Source organism: Grus americana, chromosome Z (genome assembly GCF_028858705.1).
Source record: "Grus americana isolate bGruAme1 chromosome Z, bGruAme1.mat, whole genome shotgun sequence".
In the NCBI taxonomy this organism is placed as follows: Eukaryota; Metazoa; Chordata; class Aves; order Gruiformes; family Gruidae; genus Grus; species Grus americana.
This window is the reverse complement of record NC_072891.1, coordinates 13,317,047-13,339,758: the sequence shown is the minus strand read 5'-3', so window position 1 is coordinate 13,339,758 and position 22,712 is coordinate 13,317,047. Positions and strand designations below refer to the sequence as shown.

Below are 22,712 nucleotides of genomic sequence, written 5' to 3'. Positions count from 1 at the left end.
CTACCTCTGCTAATTCCTCTTCCTTTTACCACCCAATGTTACCCTGAATACCTTGCTCTAGAGTTTTCCCACCTACTTACCTGAGATTTTAAATTATACACCTCCTTAATCTGTGGTCCTTCTGTAGCCCATGGTTTCAGTCATCCTTTGGAGATGCCGGTCTCTTTCCACAGACAAAGTTGCAAAAGACAGCACAACTCAGGGTTGTTTGTGTGGTGATTTAAACATGAGATCAAAGACTCATGGTGGTGTTGTCAAAGTGGTAGTGTTAAGTCCAGTCAATAGTCACTGCTGTGCTGTGACATTAAGCCAGGAGATTGTATACCTGTGGCAAGCAAAAGACCTTCTGTCAAAACATCCTGCAGCTCTCAGTGCTACACAATGATATATGAACCACGGCCTTGTCTATTCACCGCAGCTTGCAATACCCTCACTGGGTTTGCTTCTGGGAACAAGCAGCAGAATTTCACGTGAGATCAAGGACTGTGTAGTAGCCCTTTCTGTTCCCCAGCCCTCTGTGTGGGCTTGACCATTGCCATCCCTTCAAATCTCCAAATCTTCAAAGGTGCTTTGGTGTCTCACTGGGGAAAGGGCTGAGTTCTGCTAAAGCAGCTATATCATTCCATGAAGGTTAGTTTTGGAAGCAGCAAAGTAAACACAAAGAAAGGAGAGAAGAGTTTACGATTATTTCTTGCACCAGCTTGGCTTGACCACTGGCCTTTCAGAAAGCTCCTGTCCAGCTCTAGTCAACTTCTTCCACCCCACAGCAATTCAGTCTGGGATCCCACACACAGCACTGACTCCAGAAGCATTTGAGAAGTTCACCTGAGAAGTAAGGATGCTCAGAATAAATGCCTGAACAGCACAGTAGAGCTTCTGTAGTGAAGTCTGTCCCCACAGTGAGTCCAGATCTTCCGCCATCAGATCTTTGTTGTCATGAGGTCACCTGCCTGAACAACACCTGAGATCACTGATGCCTACACTCCTCCTTCTGTGAAGACTTTCACAGCTCCACCACATCAGGCTGTCAGCCCTCAGAATCAATCCTTGTCCTTCCAAAATGTTTTTCCCTTGATTGAGAACTAGCTCAGCAGATGTTTTAAGGCTGATTTGTGGGTGACAGACTCAGAGGCAGAATTACGCTACAGTGACCTTCAAAGCTAGTTGAGCAGAATCACAAACTTTGTTATTTAATTCCTGCCTATACCCTGTGGAAAGCCAACACTTGATAGCTATAGCATTGGCTTTGCCTGCACCTTTTCACTTGTTTGGTCATGTCCAAATGGACAACCGAGACAGCCAGTGCAGGTGGAAGGGCTGGCAGTAAGGTAATTGCACCATGAGGGATCCAATTTTTATAAAGAAGCAGTGAAAGGAGGACTCACCTGAACAGTGGAATGAAAATACTGTTGGGTGGGGATTTTTTTGCAACAAGATCTTTGAGCCTTATAAAGTTTTCTGTGGGCTCCTCCAAACATTGTAAAACATATGATGTTCTTCTTTGATGGCAAATTACATAATGTGCCATTTACTCAATTAATGTGTTTTCTGAATTTCAGATGTTGGCAGGAGTGTGCTGTGGTGTAAATGGACAGGTATGAATTTGGATAAAGATCTGATGGAAATTAATCCAAATACACGTCTCCTGTGCATTTCACACTTCATCTTGCAGATTGCTGTTTTTGTTTGGGCTTTCCTATTAGAAATTCATCCATAGAATCAGGGGACTGTTATGAAATCCTTACTCTTTCACTCTTTGCAGAGACACTTGACGTTCGTTACCCAGGAAAAGATCATATTTAACTTTCAGCATAGGTATTATGAAGCTTTTCTGGGAATATGAAAATGCCGTGTCTGAAAATGAGTAAATGTTGCAAAATAAAGCAATATAAATGAAAAAGTTTGAAAGAAGACTAATGCATTGCTATTTTTGGAGGACAAGAAGTGTCCTGGGTCAGTGTGACTGTAGAAGTACAAACAAACTTCAGTGCACAGACAAACTTCAGACAATTGTCTCTGTTATAGATTGGCTGTCTGGTATGCTTCTGATTCTTCTGTATGTTTAACAGATTCTGGAATCTGTCAAGCATGAAAAAAAAAAGATTTACTCAACTGGTGGCTAGTCTGAGAGATTCAGAGGAAGCATGCTTTTGTGATGAACGGTATCTTGGCCACCACACAAAGGGTTTGCTGGGTACCTCGAGAAATAAAGCAGGGCCCATGATATCTTGCAGCTTTGGCTGTAACACGGATGTTTTGTGTTGCTGAGACTCAGAGGAAGGTCTGTAAACACACACATGCACCCCATTGTGGCTAATAGGTGTGCATGGTATTGTTTGTCACATGTTTTTTCAACCTTTATCTCTATAGGGAGCCCAAGCAGTAACATACATTTTACTCCTGTTGGGTATTACTCATTTTTATTGTTATTATTATCAAGATTAATATTTCACATGGCAGTAGTGCTGTGTGTCTGAGTCACAAGCGTTGAGCTGGGTTCTGCATAAACATCACCAAAATTTTATTCATTGATGTGAGACTGTGAGTGTAGAACAACAGGCAGCAGGATGAGCGCAGGGTGGAAAGGGATGTTTTCCCTTCGGAAATAGTACATTTGATACACATTTTGGTGTTCTACCTTTCCCTTTCAACAAAGGGAATGGAGTTTTCTGTTTGATCCTGAGGCTTTTTTTCAGCCTTTCAGTTCTGAAATCCAACTGGCAAATCCCAGCAATTCTGTGAGTAGTCCTAAAAACCATGGCGATGGTGTGTGTCACCAGCAAGGCAGTGTTATGGGCAGTTTGGGCAGTAATTTCAAGGAAAGTCTAGAGCTTAAGGAGGAGGGTAGCTGGACACCGACTGGATGGGCAGTCACCGTGGAAGGGCAGCTGTTGCTGTCTTGGCAGCGCTGGGCAGACCTGTTGAAGCTGTAACAAGGCACATGCGAGTCTTGACTTTTTGAAGAAAATCGAGCAGAATCCAGAGCTGTGCTGCTAAACAACAACCATTTTTGGAAGGATGAGCCAGTTTGTGGAAGGAAAGGAGAGCGTGCGTCCTGGCCTAGGAGTAGGTGGAAAACAGCCAACAGCACTGTTGGAAAGAAGCCTCCTGAAAGTGATTTTTAACAGCCAGTTCTGCTAAACCATCTCTGTGTCGCCAGCTCAGCTCTGGCAGAACCAGCTCAGCTCTGGCAGAACCTGCCTTGAATGTCTTCTTACAAAATGCCTGCTGGGGATCTGTAAGTGCCACCATGTGTTAAGTGCTGAGCATGGAGTAAGCTCAAGCATATTTTAAAGTAGTAAAAGAAGGGATGGGAACAATGCATGTGGTTTGCATCTGAGCCTAGAGGGGATTATTCATTGCCTTTGGAATCCGTGCATATTTTGTTGTGATGTAGGCTGTCAGATCCATTCCTGCTGCAAATAAATCCATTAGATTGAGCCAGGGATGTATTTGGTTCAGTGTTTGTTTTCTGGTTTTCATTGTCAAAGGGAAGGAAAAAAGACATAGCACTGATGAAAAAACATAGCAACTCAAGGAAATCTTGCCTGAATTGTTTTTGGGAGGAACAAAATAGCTTTTGCTTGGCTAGTGCAAAAAACATTGGTTTTCAATGATAGCATTTCCATTACTGATGCTTCAATGCCTCTGTCATGATATGGCATCATCCTGTACAAAAATCCTTGTTTTGAAAATGTGTCTCTTAAAAAGCCACAGTCTCATCTCTCAGTTGTAAGGATTTCTGCAGTAAAATTCTGGTATTTAGCTGTGCAACTCTGGGTAATAGTGAGAGCAGAATGAACTGCTTATTGTACGTATTGTTTTTCTAAGTTCACCTTTAAGAGGGGTCAGTTGTGAATTATTGATGATTCAGTCCTGACTTCCTTCCTAAATTTGTTTCTAAACAGTACCATGTCCACACAAAAGCTTATCAGAGGCTTATGGGTCAAATATACCTTATTTTAAAGAACTCTTAAGTCCATTGGAGTTCTGTCAAGACTGTATATGATTTAGTCTTTATTATCTTCTATTTCTCTCCATTGTTATCAAGTTTTGGAATTTTCAGTATTCACAGACTAGCAAGAATCATGCTGAGTAGAAGCTGAAGATACTTAGTATCTTTTAGCTTTGAGCAAACTTTTACTTTTTCAGTAAAATCTTTTATACTACAGAAGCTTGAGCATGTCTTCAGGAAGGTATTTCATCTGCAGACAACATCTGTCTGATCTGTACAAAAAGTATTTTCTTATTCTTTTTCATATTTTCCTACATATCACTGTATCAGTTTTGCATAAAAAGTGCTATACATCCCGAAGAAACAAACTGCTGAATTCTTAGAAATGCTGAACATCTCTACCTTTTTTAAAATTAAACGGGATTTTCATAATTTCTGAATTCCTGAAAGGTACATTATGAGGATTTCAAAGCATGCCAATTTTGAAGGCAAAAATTTAACATTCTGTGAGCAAAAGAAGAGGTGACATGAGAGCTTTAACAGAAAGAAAATTATTTCTTTTACTATAGCAAAATACTTTTCCTCACCTGCCTGGTTCGAAAGAATGTTTTACTGTAAATTTTTTTTTCCGGATAAATAGACCAATTCTTCTCTATATTGTCTTTTTTGTGCTACAGGATACCACATTCAAACCTAAAAGACTGACTGCTGCTTTTAAGCAAGACAAAATGAAACACTTTTATTTCAAACAGTGTTATATTTCCAAAATAGCAAAAGCAATCTATTTGCAGTTAAACAAAGAATTATTTTGATGGAAAGTCTAATTTTTCTGTCAGTTTCAAATAAAAACAATAGCTTTTTCAACAGGCAAACCCAATCTTTTACAGAAATATTCTGCATCAGAAACAAACATATGCGTATCAAAACACTTAAAAATCAAAATCCTAAATTCATAATTTTTAGACTGAAATCTATCCCTTTGATCTCTATGGGTGAGCTGCACAACTAAGACATTTCTTTCTGCAAGCAGACAAAAGTATATCCCCAAGAATGGTTTGGAAAAGGGGCGCTTTTTAAAGGAAGTGGTGGCTGCCTGCATGAAGAGTTAAGACCAATGGCAGTACACGGTCGGCCCAAAAGTCCAGCCTGCCCCAGAGTCAATCTGGGGCAAGAAGGGCAGTCTCTGTAGTCTAAAGAGATGGAAAGGAGTGCACATGGCCTGCTGTGAAGTCCCAGAAGGGCATCTTGGGCTGATGTTACGGCTAAAAGAAACCTGGAGTGTGAGAGGCACAATAGGAACAAGCCCACAGGGCTGCAAAAGCAACTAAGAAGTCTAAGCACCCAACCAAGAAAGCCTCTTTTTCTACTCAGAAAGCTCCTACAAAGGCAGCACCTGAGCAGCAGATTGTGATTTCTGTGTTGGTGGAGAGTGTTAATTTGCCAGACCCTTGGCTTTGATGAGTATGTGCTGTCAACAGTAGATTCCTGGGGAGAGGTGTAAGAATAGGGCTGGAAAATAAGGACATGTCCTTGACACGCTGTCTGTTTCTGAGCTGTAGGTGGTATTTTTCTATTTAAAAATGCAGGACTAATCTTCCCTACATGGATTTATCCAGCCACTTCTGGAACCTCTCTAAGACATTTCTGATTTGCAATTTTCTGTGGCAAATGCTGCTACAGCTTAAGTATGTCTTGGGTGAAAAAAATCTTTTCTTGCCTGCCAGCTTCTTTTGAAGCTCCCTACCTCTGTGCTAGGGCAGACAGCAAACTGGCAGAAACTCTCCAGTTTCTCTGTGCTGCTTGCTACTGCCCCATGTTGTCTCCTTTCCAACCTTCTCAGGTGCTCATTGTACAGGGTCTTGCTCCGGAGAGTGCTGAACTTGCTGATTTCCCACCAGCTTCAGGATGACCTTAAAGTATTCAGCATCTTAGAGAAGGTAGTTGGCATTTCATCAGATTTAGCCCCTAGCAGGGGGGCCCTTGGAATTAGCTGAGATTTTATGGTAGTCTTAGCATAAGTAGTTTTACTCACTTATTGGCTTTGTACCAAATTTGATTTGGTTCTTATTGAGTATACGTCCTGCCAAGTTTTGAGCTGAAACTTGACAGTGAGTAGATTGAGGAGTATTTGTTTGGCTTGCAGGCTTTTGTTCTTATTGGGTTGGGGGTTTTTTGCACAACTTGAATTTCAAAGTATATAGTCATCTCTCTGCACTTCTGAGAGTTGTTAATTTTCTGTCTGTAAGCTGTAGTGTAGTGTGTCTCACACGTGCTGGTAATTTTGATGATCTATCAGTGTGTGCACTGTAACTCTCATATTGACAGAAATGGGTTTTAGTCAGAATTCAAGCTTCAAGGGGTGATTTTAATCAAATTCAGAGCTAACTTAAGTGCTTTATGCTTTTTAAACTGATCTGAACCCAATGCTGAATCTGATCAGCTTTCAGCTTTAGTATGTATAGGAGCTGCAACTTGCACTAGATCTGTAAAAACATTTATGGTGGTGTGCCAGATGCAGTCATAAAATCAGTTCGTTCTCCTTTCTCAGGCAGACAGAAATAACAGGGAAAGTCAAATGAGTGGCACGTGATTTGCCTCAGGCCAGCAGAAGTTCAGCACTTCTGTTGTGATTGCCAGTTATCAACGTGCTGCTTCCCAGACTGCCATGTGCTAAACATCATCTGTGTACTAACGACTGCACTTTGTCCTCCAGGTTCTGGGACTCGGCTTGAACCTTGTTCTTACGGTTTCATTTCGTTTCTCCTCCCCTCTCTTTCAACATCCCATTTCTTACACTCAATCCTTTTTCAACACAGCCACTGGTTGTGATGCAAAATAACCTTTTCAGTGTAGTGTGTCACTCACTTCACACTGATATCTTAATGTGCCACAGCTGCTCTCAACTGGGGACTGAATTTTCCTGTTTTGTAAGGTATTTGGTTTTGATAAGCTCCCTCCCCCTTCATTCCTCTCCAGTGATAGCTGAGCAAGATGCAGCTTGAGCATGGCTCTCAGCCTGTTGCAAGGCTGTGCAGAGCAAACGGAGCAGCTGTTTTCTCAAACCACCCACGGAAACAAGGGCAGTGTGTTTCAAGCTGCAGTTGTTGAGTAGCAGCCACGATTCCTCCTGTAGGCACTGAGCTGAAACTCCATGTCACAGTGCTGCTCTGAGGTTATCCTTCTGTGTGGGGAAGGTATTGGAAGTGTAAATGGTAAGTGAAGAAGAAACTGAGGGCATCAGCATGGGCTGCCTTTTAGGTCACCTTGATAACTGGTGGCATGACCCTTTCTAGGCATGCTGAAATTCATTCATAAGTCCCATCTGTGGTGCACAGCCAGAAGCTTCATTAGTTTGGAGAAAAGAGAGGCAGAAGCCTTCTACCCCAGCACACCTATGATCACAACTGCAGACCTAAAATACGCTGTCTGCTCTTGACATCTCTGCTTGCTTTTGGGCTGGACAGAATGAAGGTAGGAGAAGAGCGTCAGCAGATGGGTCAGCGTAGTCCGATCTGATGTTGCTTTTCCCCACAGACTTCTGTTTCTTCAAGCAAGATAATTTCTGTGGAGTGGAAGAAGTTGGGCTGTGACCTTCCCTTGCTCTCCTCTTGAGGAGAGTAAAGCTCCTGCCATGCTTTCATCCACTGGAAAATGGGATAATTGTGCTTTCTTCCATCTATCTGCACACGTTGTGGCAGCTGTCATCATTTGTATCTCTGCTTTTCTGACTGTTGACTAGGGTTCCTGTGGGTCACAGTAATACAAACAGTACTTGTCAATAGAAACAATGCCACTTGTCATTTGATCAAATATTTTCATTTAGTTATTCTCTAATAAAGTTTGAGCTCTGCAGTCTTAACATTGTCATGCTCACTAGCTTGAAATTAGTTTTAGAATATAAGTGAGCAGGAAGCCAAAACAGCCATGGTACTTTCTGTCTCCAGGATTAGAGATCATGTGTGCTCTGCGGATCCTCTTGCTTGTGTTTTTATTGTTCATAGAAAAGCACAGTTTAGGCAAGGAACCTCTTAAATCTGGTGTTTAAATCTTTACTCTTCAGTGTTACATAGGCTTTAAATCATCAGACTTGATCTGCTTTGCAAACTGTAAAAGTTTACTGTCTTCCAAATCAAAGCTTTAGAACTTCTCATCCTGCTGTCAAAAGTCTCACAGGGAATTTCAAATGCTGGGTAGTACAAACCATTTTTATAGTGTTTATTTTCATTTTCATGAGAGGCTGCTCTGATACTAATGAGATGAAAAAACCCCTATTTGTACAATGTAAGGCCCCTTGATACAGTGCTTTACAGTGCTTTCTGAACAAGTTTAATTAGAAATATATGAATTAAATGTTCCAAGAGTATTTTCCAGGAATAAAACAGCTGTTGCTCTTTCCTACTCTTCCAAACTAAAAGTCATTCTTGGAGAAATTGGGCAAAGTTTTTGTTTTGTCTCGGAACATGACACTTGCCAAGGTATTTTTGGATCCCAAATGAAGTCAAACTTGCAAGAGTCTCACCCTCTTGTGCCTGTAGTCAAACTAAGCCTCTTGCACCTGGAGAAACAGCTCTTTTTTTTTTCCCTTTTTTTTCCTCTTTTTTATTTTTTTTTTCTTTTCCCAGCACACATTGTCATTAAAAGTTCCAGTGCAAAAACAGGGAAGAAGGGGGAGGGAGAAAGCATGGGTGAGATGAAGACTTAAAGACTCAGAAGAATATTGTGTTATTGTTCACCCAAGAGTGTCCCTCAGGCTGGATAGCAAAGCTTTTTGATTTTTAATTTGGATTTAACTTGCTATTAGATTCACCCTGAGGTAGAGCTTGAGGCTATATTGACTACTTTTTCATACTCCTTGGTTGATGGATTGCCCCATGTGTCCTAGCTGATTCTTGCAGGAGGAAAAACCTCTGGGTGCACTTTATCCTCAGCAGTGATGTAGCTTGCTGTGTGCATGGGCTCAGGGCAGGACTAGGCACCATCCACTTGGCCTGTCCCAGTGGGGTGTCACCTCACTGGCTTTGGGCAGACTAGGCAGCCTAAAGGACTGTGACGTTGTCTTCTCCAAAGATACAATGGACCTGTCAGCAATTGAGCGACAAAGGAAGTGTTGATAAAAGGTGCCCCAGATCTCAGGAGTGCTCTGGGCTTCAGAGAGCTCTTGGTAGTCCATCTCTCGGCTACAATGTAGAAATCACACTGTTAAATAGAATAAGAGTTCAAATTGTGTTTGAGCTAATGAATTAAGTGTCAGCTGTGCCATGCAATCTCCCTGCTGGATGCTCAGCCTGTGGCGAACACAGGCGTGTTTCAACTTAATATAACCAGCACTGGAAGTTGTGTAAAATTTATTAAATGTCATCTTTGCTGTATTTTAAGACTATAAAAATGGCTAGTTACTAAATCTCCTCTAAAGGACAATAATTTTTTACCCTGTTGGAATTTAATGGTGTGTCTGAGCTTTATATGCAGCAAAGGAGGACAGTTCTGGCTTAAGGAAATCAAATGGGACGTATTTCAAAAAGTAAAAAACGAGAATGTGGAAGGAAGTTGAACGGGTCTCTGGGAATTGGACAACATGGAGTGATTGCCGCTGGACACTGTGATACAGTTAAGAGATGTAGAATCTGTGGGAACACAGCTTCATGTTTCTCATCAGCTGCTGGAGATCTCAAAGCAGAAGCCTGTAGAGAGACTAACGAGGCTCTAAGCAGCTTCACAGGCACACAGTTGTCATGTTTCATTTGTGGATCTTCTGTCATAAGAAAGGAAGTAAGATGGGATATTTCTATAATGCAAATATAGCCGCAGCCAAGAGGGCACCCACAAAAGAATGTATGAATAAGATACCTGGACTGTTTCTTCTAAGAGTAATCAGAAAATAGTTGGAAGAAGTAATAAATGGTTTCCGGATGGACAATAAACATTGATAGTGGAGGATGCAATGACCTGAAGTATGAACAAAGATGTCTTTTAAAATTAGGTATTCTAAGTTGTATTTTTTTCATGTGAGCATGCTCAAATCCTGACAGAAGATTAATTTCACAGAAAATTTCCTCAAGTATGAATGAATGTAGCCAGGATACTTTAGATTCTGTAAGAGATGCAAAGCTCACAGTGAGTTGGAAATCCACGGAAATTATTCCTGGCTGTCAGTATTGCTTAATGAACTGTTTCTGGGGCACAGCAGAGGAGTAAATGAACACAGGATTTGGAATGTTCGTTTGTTTTACACATTTTTATAAGGGGTGGATTTCGAATGCCGTAGCTTCTTAAAACATATCCTAGATAACCTTCATCCAAGTCCCCATCTCTGCTAAACTGCAGGAAGAGGAATGAATCTCTCCTGCTCAAGTGCAGTGAAAAGAAGAAATGAAGTTGAGCATGGTCACCAGCAAGCTTGATGCCGTCACCCGGAGTAATGATTCTCTGCCAAGTCTCTCAGATGAGTGATCATGTGTTTTAAGTGATTCTATAGTAGCTGGTTGACATGACCATAGAAACTTGACTTTTCTCCTTTGCTGAAGGTATGTGCCCAGTCAGGAAGATCTTTATCTCAGAAGTATTCAGGACTGAAGTCTGACCATTAAGAACCTGAAAACTGGAGGATATCAGGCACTTCCTTCTCCTCTAATACTTTATTTCTGCCACAGAAGTCCACCTTGCTGTAAATTTGGCTTTCCATTGATATTTTTTCCCTCTCTTTTCTGTCTGATTGAACTTTCTCAGCCCACAGTGTGCAGGGCCTCACTCTGCACAGCTCTGACACCTTTCAGCAGTTTTCTGGCAGCTTCTACAATACACAAGGTAGCAAGCGTGACAAAAGAGTATATAATCTTATGATGTGATAGTATACTGTTCTTTCACTCACCTTGTCAACATAAAAATAAGCTATTTTAATTTTGGACCAAAACTATGTTAAAACTATAAGGCTGTGTTCCAGTGTTGTAGGACCTTTCACCAAATGCTGCTGAAAGCATCTCTTTTTTTCTGTAGAACTCTATAATAAGAGCTAGAATGTTGTCCTTTTCTGTGGGTGATGTTCATAAAAGTCCATTGTCAAATTTCTCGGTACGTAACAAATAATCAACTTCCTCCTTTCTGCCTGAGCAATGGCATGGCAGGTCCATTTTTTCTAGCTCTAGCTGAGGACAGAGGTGAAAATTTTACCTGGACCCTGATGTCACAGGGTTTGTGTTCTGGCTGAATTAGGAACAGATGGCAACTCAAAGAGAAAGAATCTTGGGGAAAAAAATAACACACAGAAAGCAATTAAGTCATAAGCTGAAAAAGGAAAATAAACTCAGCATGTGTAATATCTACAGATAATTTACTTCACCAGTTCAGTTTTGTTTATATGCAGCTGAAGTTCTCTGGTAATGCATGTTCCCTACAGCACAATTTTTTTCTTTAATTAGAAAATTATTTCATTCAAACTGAATTTCTCTTACCATGCATTACAGTTGTAATAAGCAGCTGGAGCAAAGTACGTAAAGGTAAACCCAGCATCTTGTCATCTTTTTTTTGTTTCATGTCACTTCTAAGAACTAACCCAATTTTTCAGAGTCCATTGCTGCCCTATGGCAGAAATACTGCCATCCGCTTTCAGTGAGTTACACACTGTTCTCACTACAGATGTTATTTTTTGGCATTATTGTCAACCCCACTCAGTTGTATAGCTTTAGACTGCAAATTGTTGGTTTTTTCCCTCCCTTTTTCTCCTGACGCACACCCACTATTTCCAGCCCCTCCTGTCTGGGATAACATTGCATTTGCAAAACCGTAGCCAAGGCTAAAGCTGCTCTTTTCCCTTCCCACAGGACTCAGCTTCAGCTTCCCATGTGGAAGTGATTGAAAAAATTCTTCCAGAAAATATATTTTGACAAAACCTCTGAACTTTTGACCCAAAGAAGTATGTGAAAAATATCAGCTGTCCACTGGAAAATGCAGATTTCTACTGAAAATCAAACAAAAGTTGATTGAAAACCTCGAGTCAGAAGTGTCCCAGGATCACCACGTCCTGGCGAGCGACATGCAGTGTAGGAAATGCGACGTGCCCAGGGAGCTGTTTGTGTCAAAATAATGAGGCACTTGAACTAAAAATCCCATTAAGTAATGTAGCAGCACTTCCAAATACAGTCTAGGAAACATTTTTGGCCAAAATGTGTCAGAATTTGGAGGTCAGGGGAGATTTGAAGGAGAGGACAACAACCATTTAGAAAAAAAATTTTGTGGTAGATTTTTAGATTTTCCCCTATAGGCATTGAGGGAAACAAACACACACACACGCCCCCACACATACCCCCCTACACCACACCAACACCCACCTACTCCCTATTTTCTGGCTATTTCTATTACTATTTTACATGGTAGCTTTTCATAAAGAAGTTTAAATGAGGGAAACTTGGCTGCAGTCATTTTTTCTGGGGTGAAAACTAAACTCAGTAATGAGCATAAATAAGGCTGGCTTATTTCCGATGAGGCTTTCATAACGGTGCTCCTTTGTGTATTCTGAGGCTATGTGAATACACTCAACAGTAGAAGATGCTACCAATTGCTAAAAAAAATAAAAAAGCATATATTGTATGTATACATAGCTTGAAATCTGATGGACTTTAAATGAAAAATGCTTGCTATTATATTTGTTAGAAAAATACAGACATAAAGAGCAAAACTAAAGTAGTACTTAATCAGGAAAAGGAATTTTGCTGGTTCTGAGTGCTTTGAAATAAGTTAATGTGAAGATTTTTTTTTTTCTTCCAGTTGGTCTCAGCATTTCATTTCTCAGTGTATAACCTGTGCAGGATGAAAGTGCAAGTGCAGAGCATGAGTTCAGTAAGTGCTGGAAGTCTCTGGAAGCTGTTGGAAAGCACACCTGTGTGCTGGAAGCAGACTTTTACAGTCACTTCATCCTAAGCAGCTCTAGCGGGCACAGTGCATTTCCCACTCTGATTTCCTTAATTGACTTTACCCATAAGTTTACACAGGTATCTCTATAACACATTTCTCTATAAGACAGAACAGAAAATTAAATTAATAAAAAATATTATTTCCTCCAGTAGATTAGCATTTGAAATATGAAATATTTCTTTTTTTTACAGTAATGGACTATTTCGGAGAGAACCACATTTCTCAGGGTTAAAACCATGATAATTTCATTCACTAGTGCTATTGTATAGGGTCTTTATACTTCCAAACGCTATATTGTCTCATGGCAAACACCAAGTCTGTTCCATAAATTAAATCAAGGTGCAGGGTTCATGTTACAGTAAGTTTAGAGGCAATACAGGCTCAGTGTATTCTTGTTCCTCCTTCCTCCCTCCTCAGACTGCACGGTGGAGGGATTCATGGCCATAGTTTGATAGCAGGAACAAGTATGTGGGGAAGGGAATGCTTTGTTGGGTTAAACTAAAAGTTTGATGCAGAACACTGGCCTACTGATTTGTAGCCTTGAATTCATGATATTGATACTTTACAACCCTGCAAGAAGCAACAGGAGTGAAGGAAACATCCTCCCATCCCAAGAACCACTCTTTAGGCTGAGGTTAAAACAGTTTTTCATTAGTCATCATGAGGTCAGAGCTAAAACCAAAGAAACCGCAACAAGCCGTGTCTGAGCGAGAAATGCTCAGTCAGTGGACTGATGGGTGCAGTTGCACTCTCTTTGGTGACAAAGCTGGTTTATATATTTCCGTGCCATCCCATCAGCTGTTTGTGGGGATGCACCATTGCACTGATGCCTGAAATGGCTGTGTGGGTGTGCCCAGTGGTACTGCCAAGACAACCATGTAGACTTGTGCATAACCTGAAAATATACCTGGGGTTCTTCTTTTATTCTGAGCTGGCAGCAGTTCTAGCTCCAGCTTAGTTTTGCTACTCTACTGCTTTTCAGTAACTAGGGATTTTCTGATAGTCCCAAGGTGTCAGGAGCTGTTGTGGCAAGTTGAACTGTGAGTTGACAACACTGCAAATTCTGGAGTGTCTCCTTGGTAAAATTGGCCCTCAGACTTCTTCATGCTCTATGGTGACTTCAGTCTGGACGATGACTGTGGGAGCAGCCTTTATCTTCCCAAGATTCAGCAGTCTGTAGCCAACAAATATGAAAATTCTGGCTGTTATCAACCTCTTTTAAAGAAAAATGTTAAAGCTATCATGTAGAAGTTACAGACACCTTAGGTAGCTTTCTTCAGGGGAGATCTGACACACAGACATGGCCTATTCCAGAAATTCAGGGACATTAAAAATTTCCACCTGTTTCTGCATGAAGTGCAGGAAGCTTCTCTTGGACCTTGCCTCACGTAACAAAGAGGAGACAAGCAGGAAGGTAGTAATTGCAACGCAGAGAAGGATGGTGCTGCTAACTGTGTTTCTGTGCCTATTCAGTTATCTATCAACATAAAGAATGAAGCACGTGCAGTCAATGTGAGTCAAGTAGCCACATGTGCTCCTGCAAAGTGCTGCAATGACGGTGACAAGAACAGTATATGAACTAGTGCAGACAAGCAGTTAATGCAAAGGGCAGGAGGGACAACTCCTAGTTTCATCCCAGATCTAGATGAAGACTGGCAGAATTTCTACCACAAGTGGGTGGGACGGTACAGTCATATTGCTGAACTTAACAAATGTCCAGAGAATCCCAGCTGGTTGGGGGTGTTGTGGTTGTATTGGAACAGGGATGGCCTGGGATAGAGTTGTTCTAGCAAAAAGCTGTAAGACTGTGAAAATAGATGTTCCATACTGAAAAATAATGTTAATAAAACAATAATTAAAAAAAAATTAAAAATCCAGGGGAATGTCTGAAGCCAGGTTCTGTAGTAGCCAGTGTTTGCTGGCTCATTGAACAATCTTTACTGCCGTCTCTGTGTGTGTGTGTGCAGTGTGAAATATGATGAATTTTTGTTTTTTTCCTGCTCCATACAGCTTGGATGGAGAGCCGAATTTTAACATGCAAGCATTACTGAGAGAGCTTGGGGAATGAAGTCACTACTAATATGCTTAATTTTTTATATGATTGCCTGACCTTTCCTTACAGATGTAACTGACACAATAGCCCAGTGACTAGTCAGCTTGCCCGATAAAATTAGGGTCTGCAATGAAGACAGTTAGTTCTTCCTGGTTCCAGCTGGGTAAAAAACCACAACAGGAAAAGAAGGTCAAATAACCCAGACTTTCAGAATATCCAGGGAATATTGAATCCTGTGGAATGAAAAGGAATCAGCAAAAATTTGCGACAGTGCTTTGATTCCTTGAGCAGCAGGAGGAAAGCCACATCTACTGATTTGCTGGTCTAGCTTCTGTATAGGGATTCCTGCTTTATAGATTTATGCTTGCCTGACATCTCTGTTCAATCTTAACATGGGATTTATTGCTTTTGTAGTGTGTCTTGGCTCCTATGTCAAAAGTAGCCTTGATTTATAATTTAAAAAGAAACCTGAACATTTTTAGATTTCATGTTTAAGAATGAGAAGTCTTGATTTCTTTTTTCTTAAAAATGAAAAAAACCCCATACAAGCAGTAACTGTAATCACAGATGGGCAAACATATGTGATTTTGAGTCCTGAACCTGTGAAACTTTTTTATGGGTGTAACCAAGGCTTCAAACCAAGGTCAACCTCTGGCTTTTAAACTTTGGCTTACTGTGTTGGGTTTGCATGGCAAGGTTTTGGTAGCGGGGGGGCTACAGGGGTGGCTTCTGTGAGAAGCTGCTAGAAGCTCCCCCTGTGTCTGATAGAGCCAATGCCAGCCGGCTCTAAGACAGGCCCGCCGCTGGCCAAGGCCAAGCCAATCAGCGCCTCTGTGATAACATATTTAAGAAGTAGAAAAACACTTAGAGACAGAGAGCTTTTGCAGCTGGAGAGAGGAGTGAGAAGATGTAAGAAACTCTGCAGACACCAAGGTCAGTGCAGATGGAGGGGGAGGAGGAGCTCCAGGCGCCGGAGCAGAGATCCCCCTGCAGCCCGTGGTGAAGGCCATGGTGAAGCAGGCTGTCCCCCTGCAGCCCATGGAGGAAGGATGAGGGGGTGTAGAGATTCCACCTGCAGCCCGTGGAGGACCCCATGCTGGAGCAGGTGGAGGCACCTGAAGGAGGCTGCGGCCCGTGGGAAGCCCATGCTGGAGCAAGTTCCAGGCCGGACCGGTGGACCCGTGCAGAGGGGAGCCCACGCCAGGGCAGGTTTGCTGGCAGGACTTGTGACCCCGTGGGGGACCCCACGCTGGAGCAGTTTGCTCCTGAAGGTCTGCACCCTGTGAGAGGGACTCCATGCTGGAGCAGGGGAACGATGAGAGGAGTCCTCCCCTTGAAGATGAAGAAGCGGCAGAAACAATGTGTGATGAACTGACCGTAACCCCCATTCCCCGTCCCCCTGTGCCGCTGAGGGGGGGAAGGTTGAAGCCGGGAGTGAAGTTGAGCCCGGGAAGATGGGAGGGGTGGGGGGAAGTGTTTTAAGAGTTGATTTTATTTTCTCATTCCTCTACTCTGTTTTGCCTAGTAATAAATTAGATGAATTCCCTCTCTAAGTTTGGTCTGTTTTGCTCGTGACGATAATTAGTGAGTGATCTCTCCCTGTCCTTATCTCAACCCACAAGCGTTTCGTTATGCCTTTTCTCCCCTGTTTGGTGAATGAGGGGAGTGAGAGAGCGGCTCTGGTGGGCACCTGGCCTCCAGCCAGGGTCAACCCACCACACTGGAAAACTGGAAGGAAAGAGCTTCTGCTCTTAAAAAACTCTGTAAAATGACAGTCACAGTTAGTTATTTATTTGTACGAGTTTGCTGTGGGATGTATTGAGCCTGTGGCAATCAGAGTGGAAGCAGAGGGGACTTTGAAGTACATGGTGTGGAGATCTCACTGTGCTGGCTTTGGGCTTCTTGTACGTAGAGCACACGGTGGCTTATTTTTTAAGAATGCTTTTCCTCCATTCATATGATTTCCCTCTTGTCCTGACCCTCATACTGGCTTTCCCAGCTGTCCAGGGTAACTGTAAGATATTGGCGTGTTTCAAATGGGTTTTTCTCTGTCCTTGTAAGTTTGAGCACAGTAGCTGCAGGAACACAGTGTTGCTGCATTTTTCCTGCTCCAGGGGAAGTTAAGAAAGCTGCACTGACTACAGCAAGAAAGTGAAGAGGAAACAAAGCCATAAGAGTGGGATACCTCAGTCTCATGTCACATCCCTGGCATGGGCCGGGATGTCAGTCGATCCTTTGTTTTAGATTTGGTAGTGCTCTGTATACGTTGAAGTGGAAGGGCTATACAATGGTTTTGCGATGTTAGCAATCCCTTTGAAAATGCTGAAACGCAAGGGATCAAGGCCATGCCAGATTGCATGTGTCTCTTAGATCATGACAGAGGGAGGTATAAAATAATCCTCTGTAGTCCAAATGGCTGTCAAAGGCCCTGTAGCTCAGTGAAAGCTGGGAGGTTGATACAGAAATTATAGCATGGGAAATGTTACAGCCTTTGTTACGCAGGTCTGTTTTATGATCACAATAGCTTGCTACATGTGTTGGGTTTGCGTGGCAGGGTTTTGGTAGCGGGGGGGCTACAGGGGTGGCTTCTGTGAGAAGCTGCTAGAAGCTCCCCCTGTGTCTGATAGAGCCAATGCCAGCCGGCTCTAAGATGGGCCCGCCGCTGGCCAAGGCCAAGCCAATCAGCGCCTCTGTGATAACATATTTAAGAAGTAGAAAAACACTTAGAGACAGAGAGCTTTTGCAGCTGGAGAGAGGAGTGAGAAGATGTAAGAAACTCTGCAGACACCAAGGTCAGTGCAGATGGAGGGGGAGGAGGTGCTCCAGGCGCCGGAGCAGAGATCCCCCTGCAGCCCGTGGTGAAGGCCATGGTGAAGCAGGCTGTCCCCCTGCAGCCCATGGAGGAAGGATGAGGGGGTGTAGCGATTCCACCTGCAGCCCGTGGAGGACCCCACGCTGGAGCAGATGGAGGCACCTGAAGGAGGCTGCGGCCTGTGGGAAGCCCATGCTGGAGCAAGTTCCAGGCCGGACCGGTGGACCCGTGAAGAGGGGAGCCCACGCCAGGGCAGGTTTGCTGGCAGGACTTGTGACCCCGTGGGGGACCCCACGCTGGAGCAGTTTGCTCCTGAAGGTCTGCACCCCGTGAGAGGGACTCCATGCTGGAGCAGGGGAACGATGAGAGGAGTCCTCCCCCTGAGGATGAAGAAGCGGCAGAAACACCGTGAGATGAACTGACCGTAACCCCCACTCCCCGTCCCCCTGTGCCGCTGAGGGGGGGAAAGTTGAAGCCGGGAGTGAAGTCGAGCCCGGGAAGATGGGAGGGGTGGGGGGAAGTGTTTTAAGAGTTGATTTTATTTTCTCATTCCTCTACTCTGTTTTGCCTAGTAATAAATCAGATGAATTCCCTCTCTAAGTTTGGTCTGTTTTGCTCATGACGATAATTAGTGAGTGATCTCTCCCTGTCCTTATCTCAACCCACAAGCATTTCGTTATGCCTTTTCTCCCCTGTTTAGTGAATGAGGGGAGTGAGAGAGCGGCCCTGGTGGGCACCTGGCCCCCAGCCAGGGTCAACCCACCACACTACAATTCATGAAAAGCTACTTACTTTTTCCATTGGAAGCCTGGAGGCTGAGTGGGTTTGTAGTCTGAGTCAAGGGTGGACCACGCAGTCCAGTCCGTCTGATGAGTTGTGCAATCTGAGTGTGGAATTGCAGCTAGGAGCAGAATTACACTTTGCACTTAGGAAACAGCTTCTATTCAGGACTTGTTCTCTGGAGAATGGATGCAAAACACCAAAAGAACAAGATGCAACTCCTTGTAGTGCATCATGTTTGACAAATTAACTTCTGACATTTCAGTGGCTTTGTACAAATATGGGAGACTCTGCCTCCGTATACAGGATTGCAGGTTATTAGGAAGAAGGTATTTTTTCTGTTCCCCTTTGGGCTGTTACGCCTTTGTGAGATACAAAGGAACCTTGATGTATGCAGCAAAATAAATGCTGAAACCTGTTGTTTTTGTATTTCTGCAGTGTAATGACTTGCTTATAAGATAAGTTAAGGGATGATGATATGAAGAGAATCTATTTTATTTTTGACGTCCAGTACTGGACAGTAGAGATTAACTCTTTTATGCTTATTTTCAGACTGGATATTTCCATTTGCCCCATGGAGACTACTTCATTGAGCCCATTAAAAAGCATCCACAGAAAGAGGGAACGCCCCATCCCCATATTATCTATGGGGCGAATATCCTTCAGAATGCTTTAAGGAGAAGACGAGCGATCCCAATGGAAAAAGAACAAGCATGTGGATTGAATGGTACAAATATTGCTGGATTTCTGCCTGTTTGCTTTCTGCATCTTTTTAAGCAGCTTTTATTTTCCAGTGGTGTATACCTTTCTTTCTGCTAGGCTTTTTAAAAATTCTGTAAAAAGACTTTATGCAGAATGAGAGTATCTCAGTCAAAAGACCTTGGAAGCCACCCATCTGGGTTCCTTTCTGAATACTTAAATCCTCCTTATGACTGCTGGGATATGTTTTTCACACCATTGATCCTTTCTACCCCTCACTTTTTTCTCCAGCCAGAACTGTTCAGTAAGTTTGACTTGGATTCTTGAGCAGTTCTGGGATGACGAGAATTGCAGTCATTATTATTTTTAATAAAATATTCTTACCTCATGCAAATGCTGTCCTCAACATAAAATATCCCCCTTCTAATTCATGGTTTAAATTTAGGATTTCTAGATTCTCTGTCATCGTTATCTGAATATTTAAAGACTTTTATTTGCTTGTTTGGAAAGTGGAGTACAAGGCATCAACAGCAAGGTATTTTTTGTAGAAGCATAAGTAAAAATAAATATTGGTGCAATATTACTCATCATGTCTTTGGGAAAACAAACTAATACACCAGCCTGGACAGGAAGAGTATATTGGCATCTCCTAATTACAAAATGAGTTCCTTTATTTAGTAAAATCATTTACTTCATTGATTCATACCAAAAATTTACAGTTCTTGCATTAGTTCTCTGTTGTTTGAGGCCTTCAGGCTGAGTCTGCACCAAAGTTTAGAAAAGGTACAGTATTGGTAGGGAAAGGATTAATAACCTAAATGACATAAGGCCCAAGTTATATACAAATAGAGCTGCAGAATACGCAGGGGTGCGTTTCTGTCTGTTTTTCTCAGGTTAATGGTTACAGAGTAGTTGGTTCTTTTCCGGGGGTGGAAAAAAAGGAGGAATGTAGGATTTTTAATCCTCAGTCATGACTGCTGCTGAAGTTTTACTGCTGTTTAATATGAATTGATAAATTAAAGAAGCAAACAACAATTCAGCCCCACTATATTTCTGGTCACAGACCTGCTTTGCACTTCTTGCTTGGTGGCCAAGAGCAGTGTGAAATGAAAGCTGAGAGAAGCTACAAAGCTGATGGGTAGGGGGGAGCCCTCCAGTCTTCTGTGATACTGGGTAGATGGGGGTAAGGGGAAGCTGTAAGAGTTAATATGAACACTGATCCTTATTATTTTTCATCAAATAAAAATATATCTATTTGTTAGACAAATAAGCCTGAAGTTGAAAAGCCATGAACATCTAATGTCAACGTCTATTTTGGCTTAAATATAAAATAGCTCCCTGATTTTCTTTTTCTTCTGATGACTGCTGGGATAAATGAGAAGAATTAGTTTAGATTTGCCTATGAAGAATGAGGAAATGTTCTTGCCTACTGTCTTCGAGGTTTCGTTTACGCATGAAATAAGATCTGTAAGCAATAATTTTAAGTAGGGAGAGGAGATGGGAGATACCATATATCATGCTGTGTGTTTGTTTTGTGTAGTCTGCTTATTTTCTTTCTACCTCTCTCTTTTTACCTCTTGTATCTTCCTTCAAAGTCCTGCAGAATAAGACAGAAAAAGACTGACTGTACCTGGATGCTGGGAGAAAAAGAGCATAGCTTCCCTGAGATTTTTTCACTTACACTAGCTAAGTTTGCTCTAATGGGCTTTTGAATTTAAACTGCCTGTCTGATGTTTTTCATTCTAATTTGACAGAACTATTCCTGGTGGTAATAATATGTTCATGATATTCCAGAATAACAAAAGGAGTGTCTTATGAATTAACAAAGTAATATACTGGCATTTATGTTTCTATGTTTAACTGACTCGATCAGCCTTTAGAGCTAATGTCTGTTTTTGGTCAAGCAGTAATCTGCTTGACTGTCACAAAAGTTAAGTAATCAGTGTGAAAAAGTGCATGGGGAAAAGAAAGCATTTCCTTCATTACATTTTTGCTCTTCGTGTGACAGGATATAAAAATCATTGGTTCCTCTAAAGGCCTTAACTCTTAATTTGTGTCTTACGTTTTGTTATGTCACTTCTATTGTAGCCAGCTCTTCAACAAGGGTAGAAAAAAGAAAGAAGTCAATGTCATCCCCTGTTTACATTGTGCATTGTTGAAGAGCAATTGTTCTTTTTAGAAGTGAAATACAGAACAAAAAAGGCAAGTGAGTTAATTCTTGCTTTCTATGCGAAATATATTCACTACACAGGCTTTGGAGAATACTTGGTGCATCAAAAATTTTAAATGTGGTGAGATGACTCTTCCCCCTTTTCAAGACCTCAAGCACTTCATGCTGTTAAGTTTGATGCCAGAAGTCTGGTACACCCACATGATATCACAGATGGCCCAGAGTAATGCCTTTTGGGATCACTTTAAAGCAAAACAATTTCAATTTACAGTTCACATTTAATTGTAGAAACAAATTCTGTTTTACAGATTAAACATCATGACTGCTTTATATTTTCAGCCCTTTGTTCCCCTTGGGCTGAGGCTTAACTGATAAAGAATTACCTGCCATATCTCTGGTAGGAACTGGTTTTCAGAATGACGTGGTTTAGCCCCAGCCGGCAGCTGGGTGCCACGGGCCACTCACTCACCCCTCCCCCGGCGGGCTGGGGAGGAGAACGGAAAAACAACGGCAAAGCCTCGAGGGTTGGGGTAAGGGCAGGTTACTGGGACAGCAAGGGAGAGGGAAACAATCAACAACAGTACTGATAACAGATATTCACAACGGGTGATAACAGAGAACAATTTACCGATCCCACCACCGACCGGACACTCAACCTGTCCCGGAACCGCGCCGCAAAACTGCGCCGCCCCCGCTCTGCCCGACTGGCCCCTTTTATGGTGAGTGTGACGTCACATGGTATGGAATAGCCCCCGGCCAGCTTGGGTCACCTGTCCTGGCTCCTTGTGAAATTAACTCTGTCCTTGCCAGAACCAGGACATTATCCACCCCTTATTCCATACCATCTACGTCATGCTCAGATTATTTCACAGATCTCATTCCCTTAACTCTATGGGCTATCACTCTAATATGCCTGTCAAGTTCATTTAGTCCATGGCTTTGGGTTCCATCTGCCATTACAGTCTCTCAGAGCAGGAGCAATGGTGCGTGCTACTGGATTGTTGCACGCTACATCTGGAGTTTTCACAGCGGTGTATCTGGTGTGGTTCATGATCACAGTCTGGATGTCAAAGATGTGATTTTTGATGAAGTTCCTGGGCACCAGTTGAAGTCAGTTCTAGTTCCATCATCGTGGCACTTTGTTCAGTTTCCAAGTCCATCCTTCATTAGGTTTGGGTGATTCTTATGGTCATACCATTGATACAGTATATAGCTATTAATATCATACAATTTAATTTATTGGCTATTTTCACCCAAAATCAAATCCCCTTGGGGTACACATCAGACTTCCCCATCTTTTCTCATCACCCACCAACTGCACCCTGGTCCCTGAGCA

At 42.3% G+C, this 22,712-nt stretch overlaps 1 protein-coding gene across 1 annotated transcript in view; it reads left to right on the top strand.

The window, feature by feature from the left end:
* Positions 1–22,712, top strand: part of ADAMTS12 (ADAM metallopeptidase with thrombospondin type 1 motif 12) — a 190,483-nt gene that overhangs the window by 49,031 nt on the left and 118,740 nt on the right. The window contains exon 3 of the mRNA XM_054809427.1: positions 19,060–19,234. Within this exon, the coding sequence (XP_054665402.1) occupies positions 19,060–19,234 (175 nt within the window). The remainder of the gene's footprint in view (positions 1–19,059; positions 19,235–22,712) is intronic.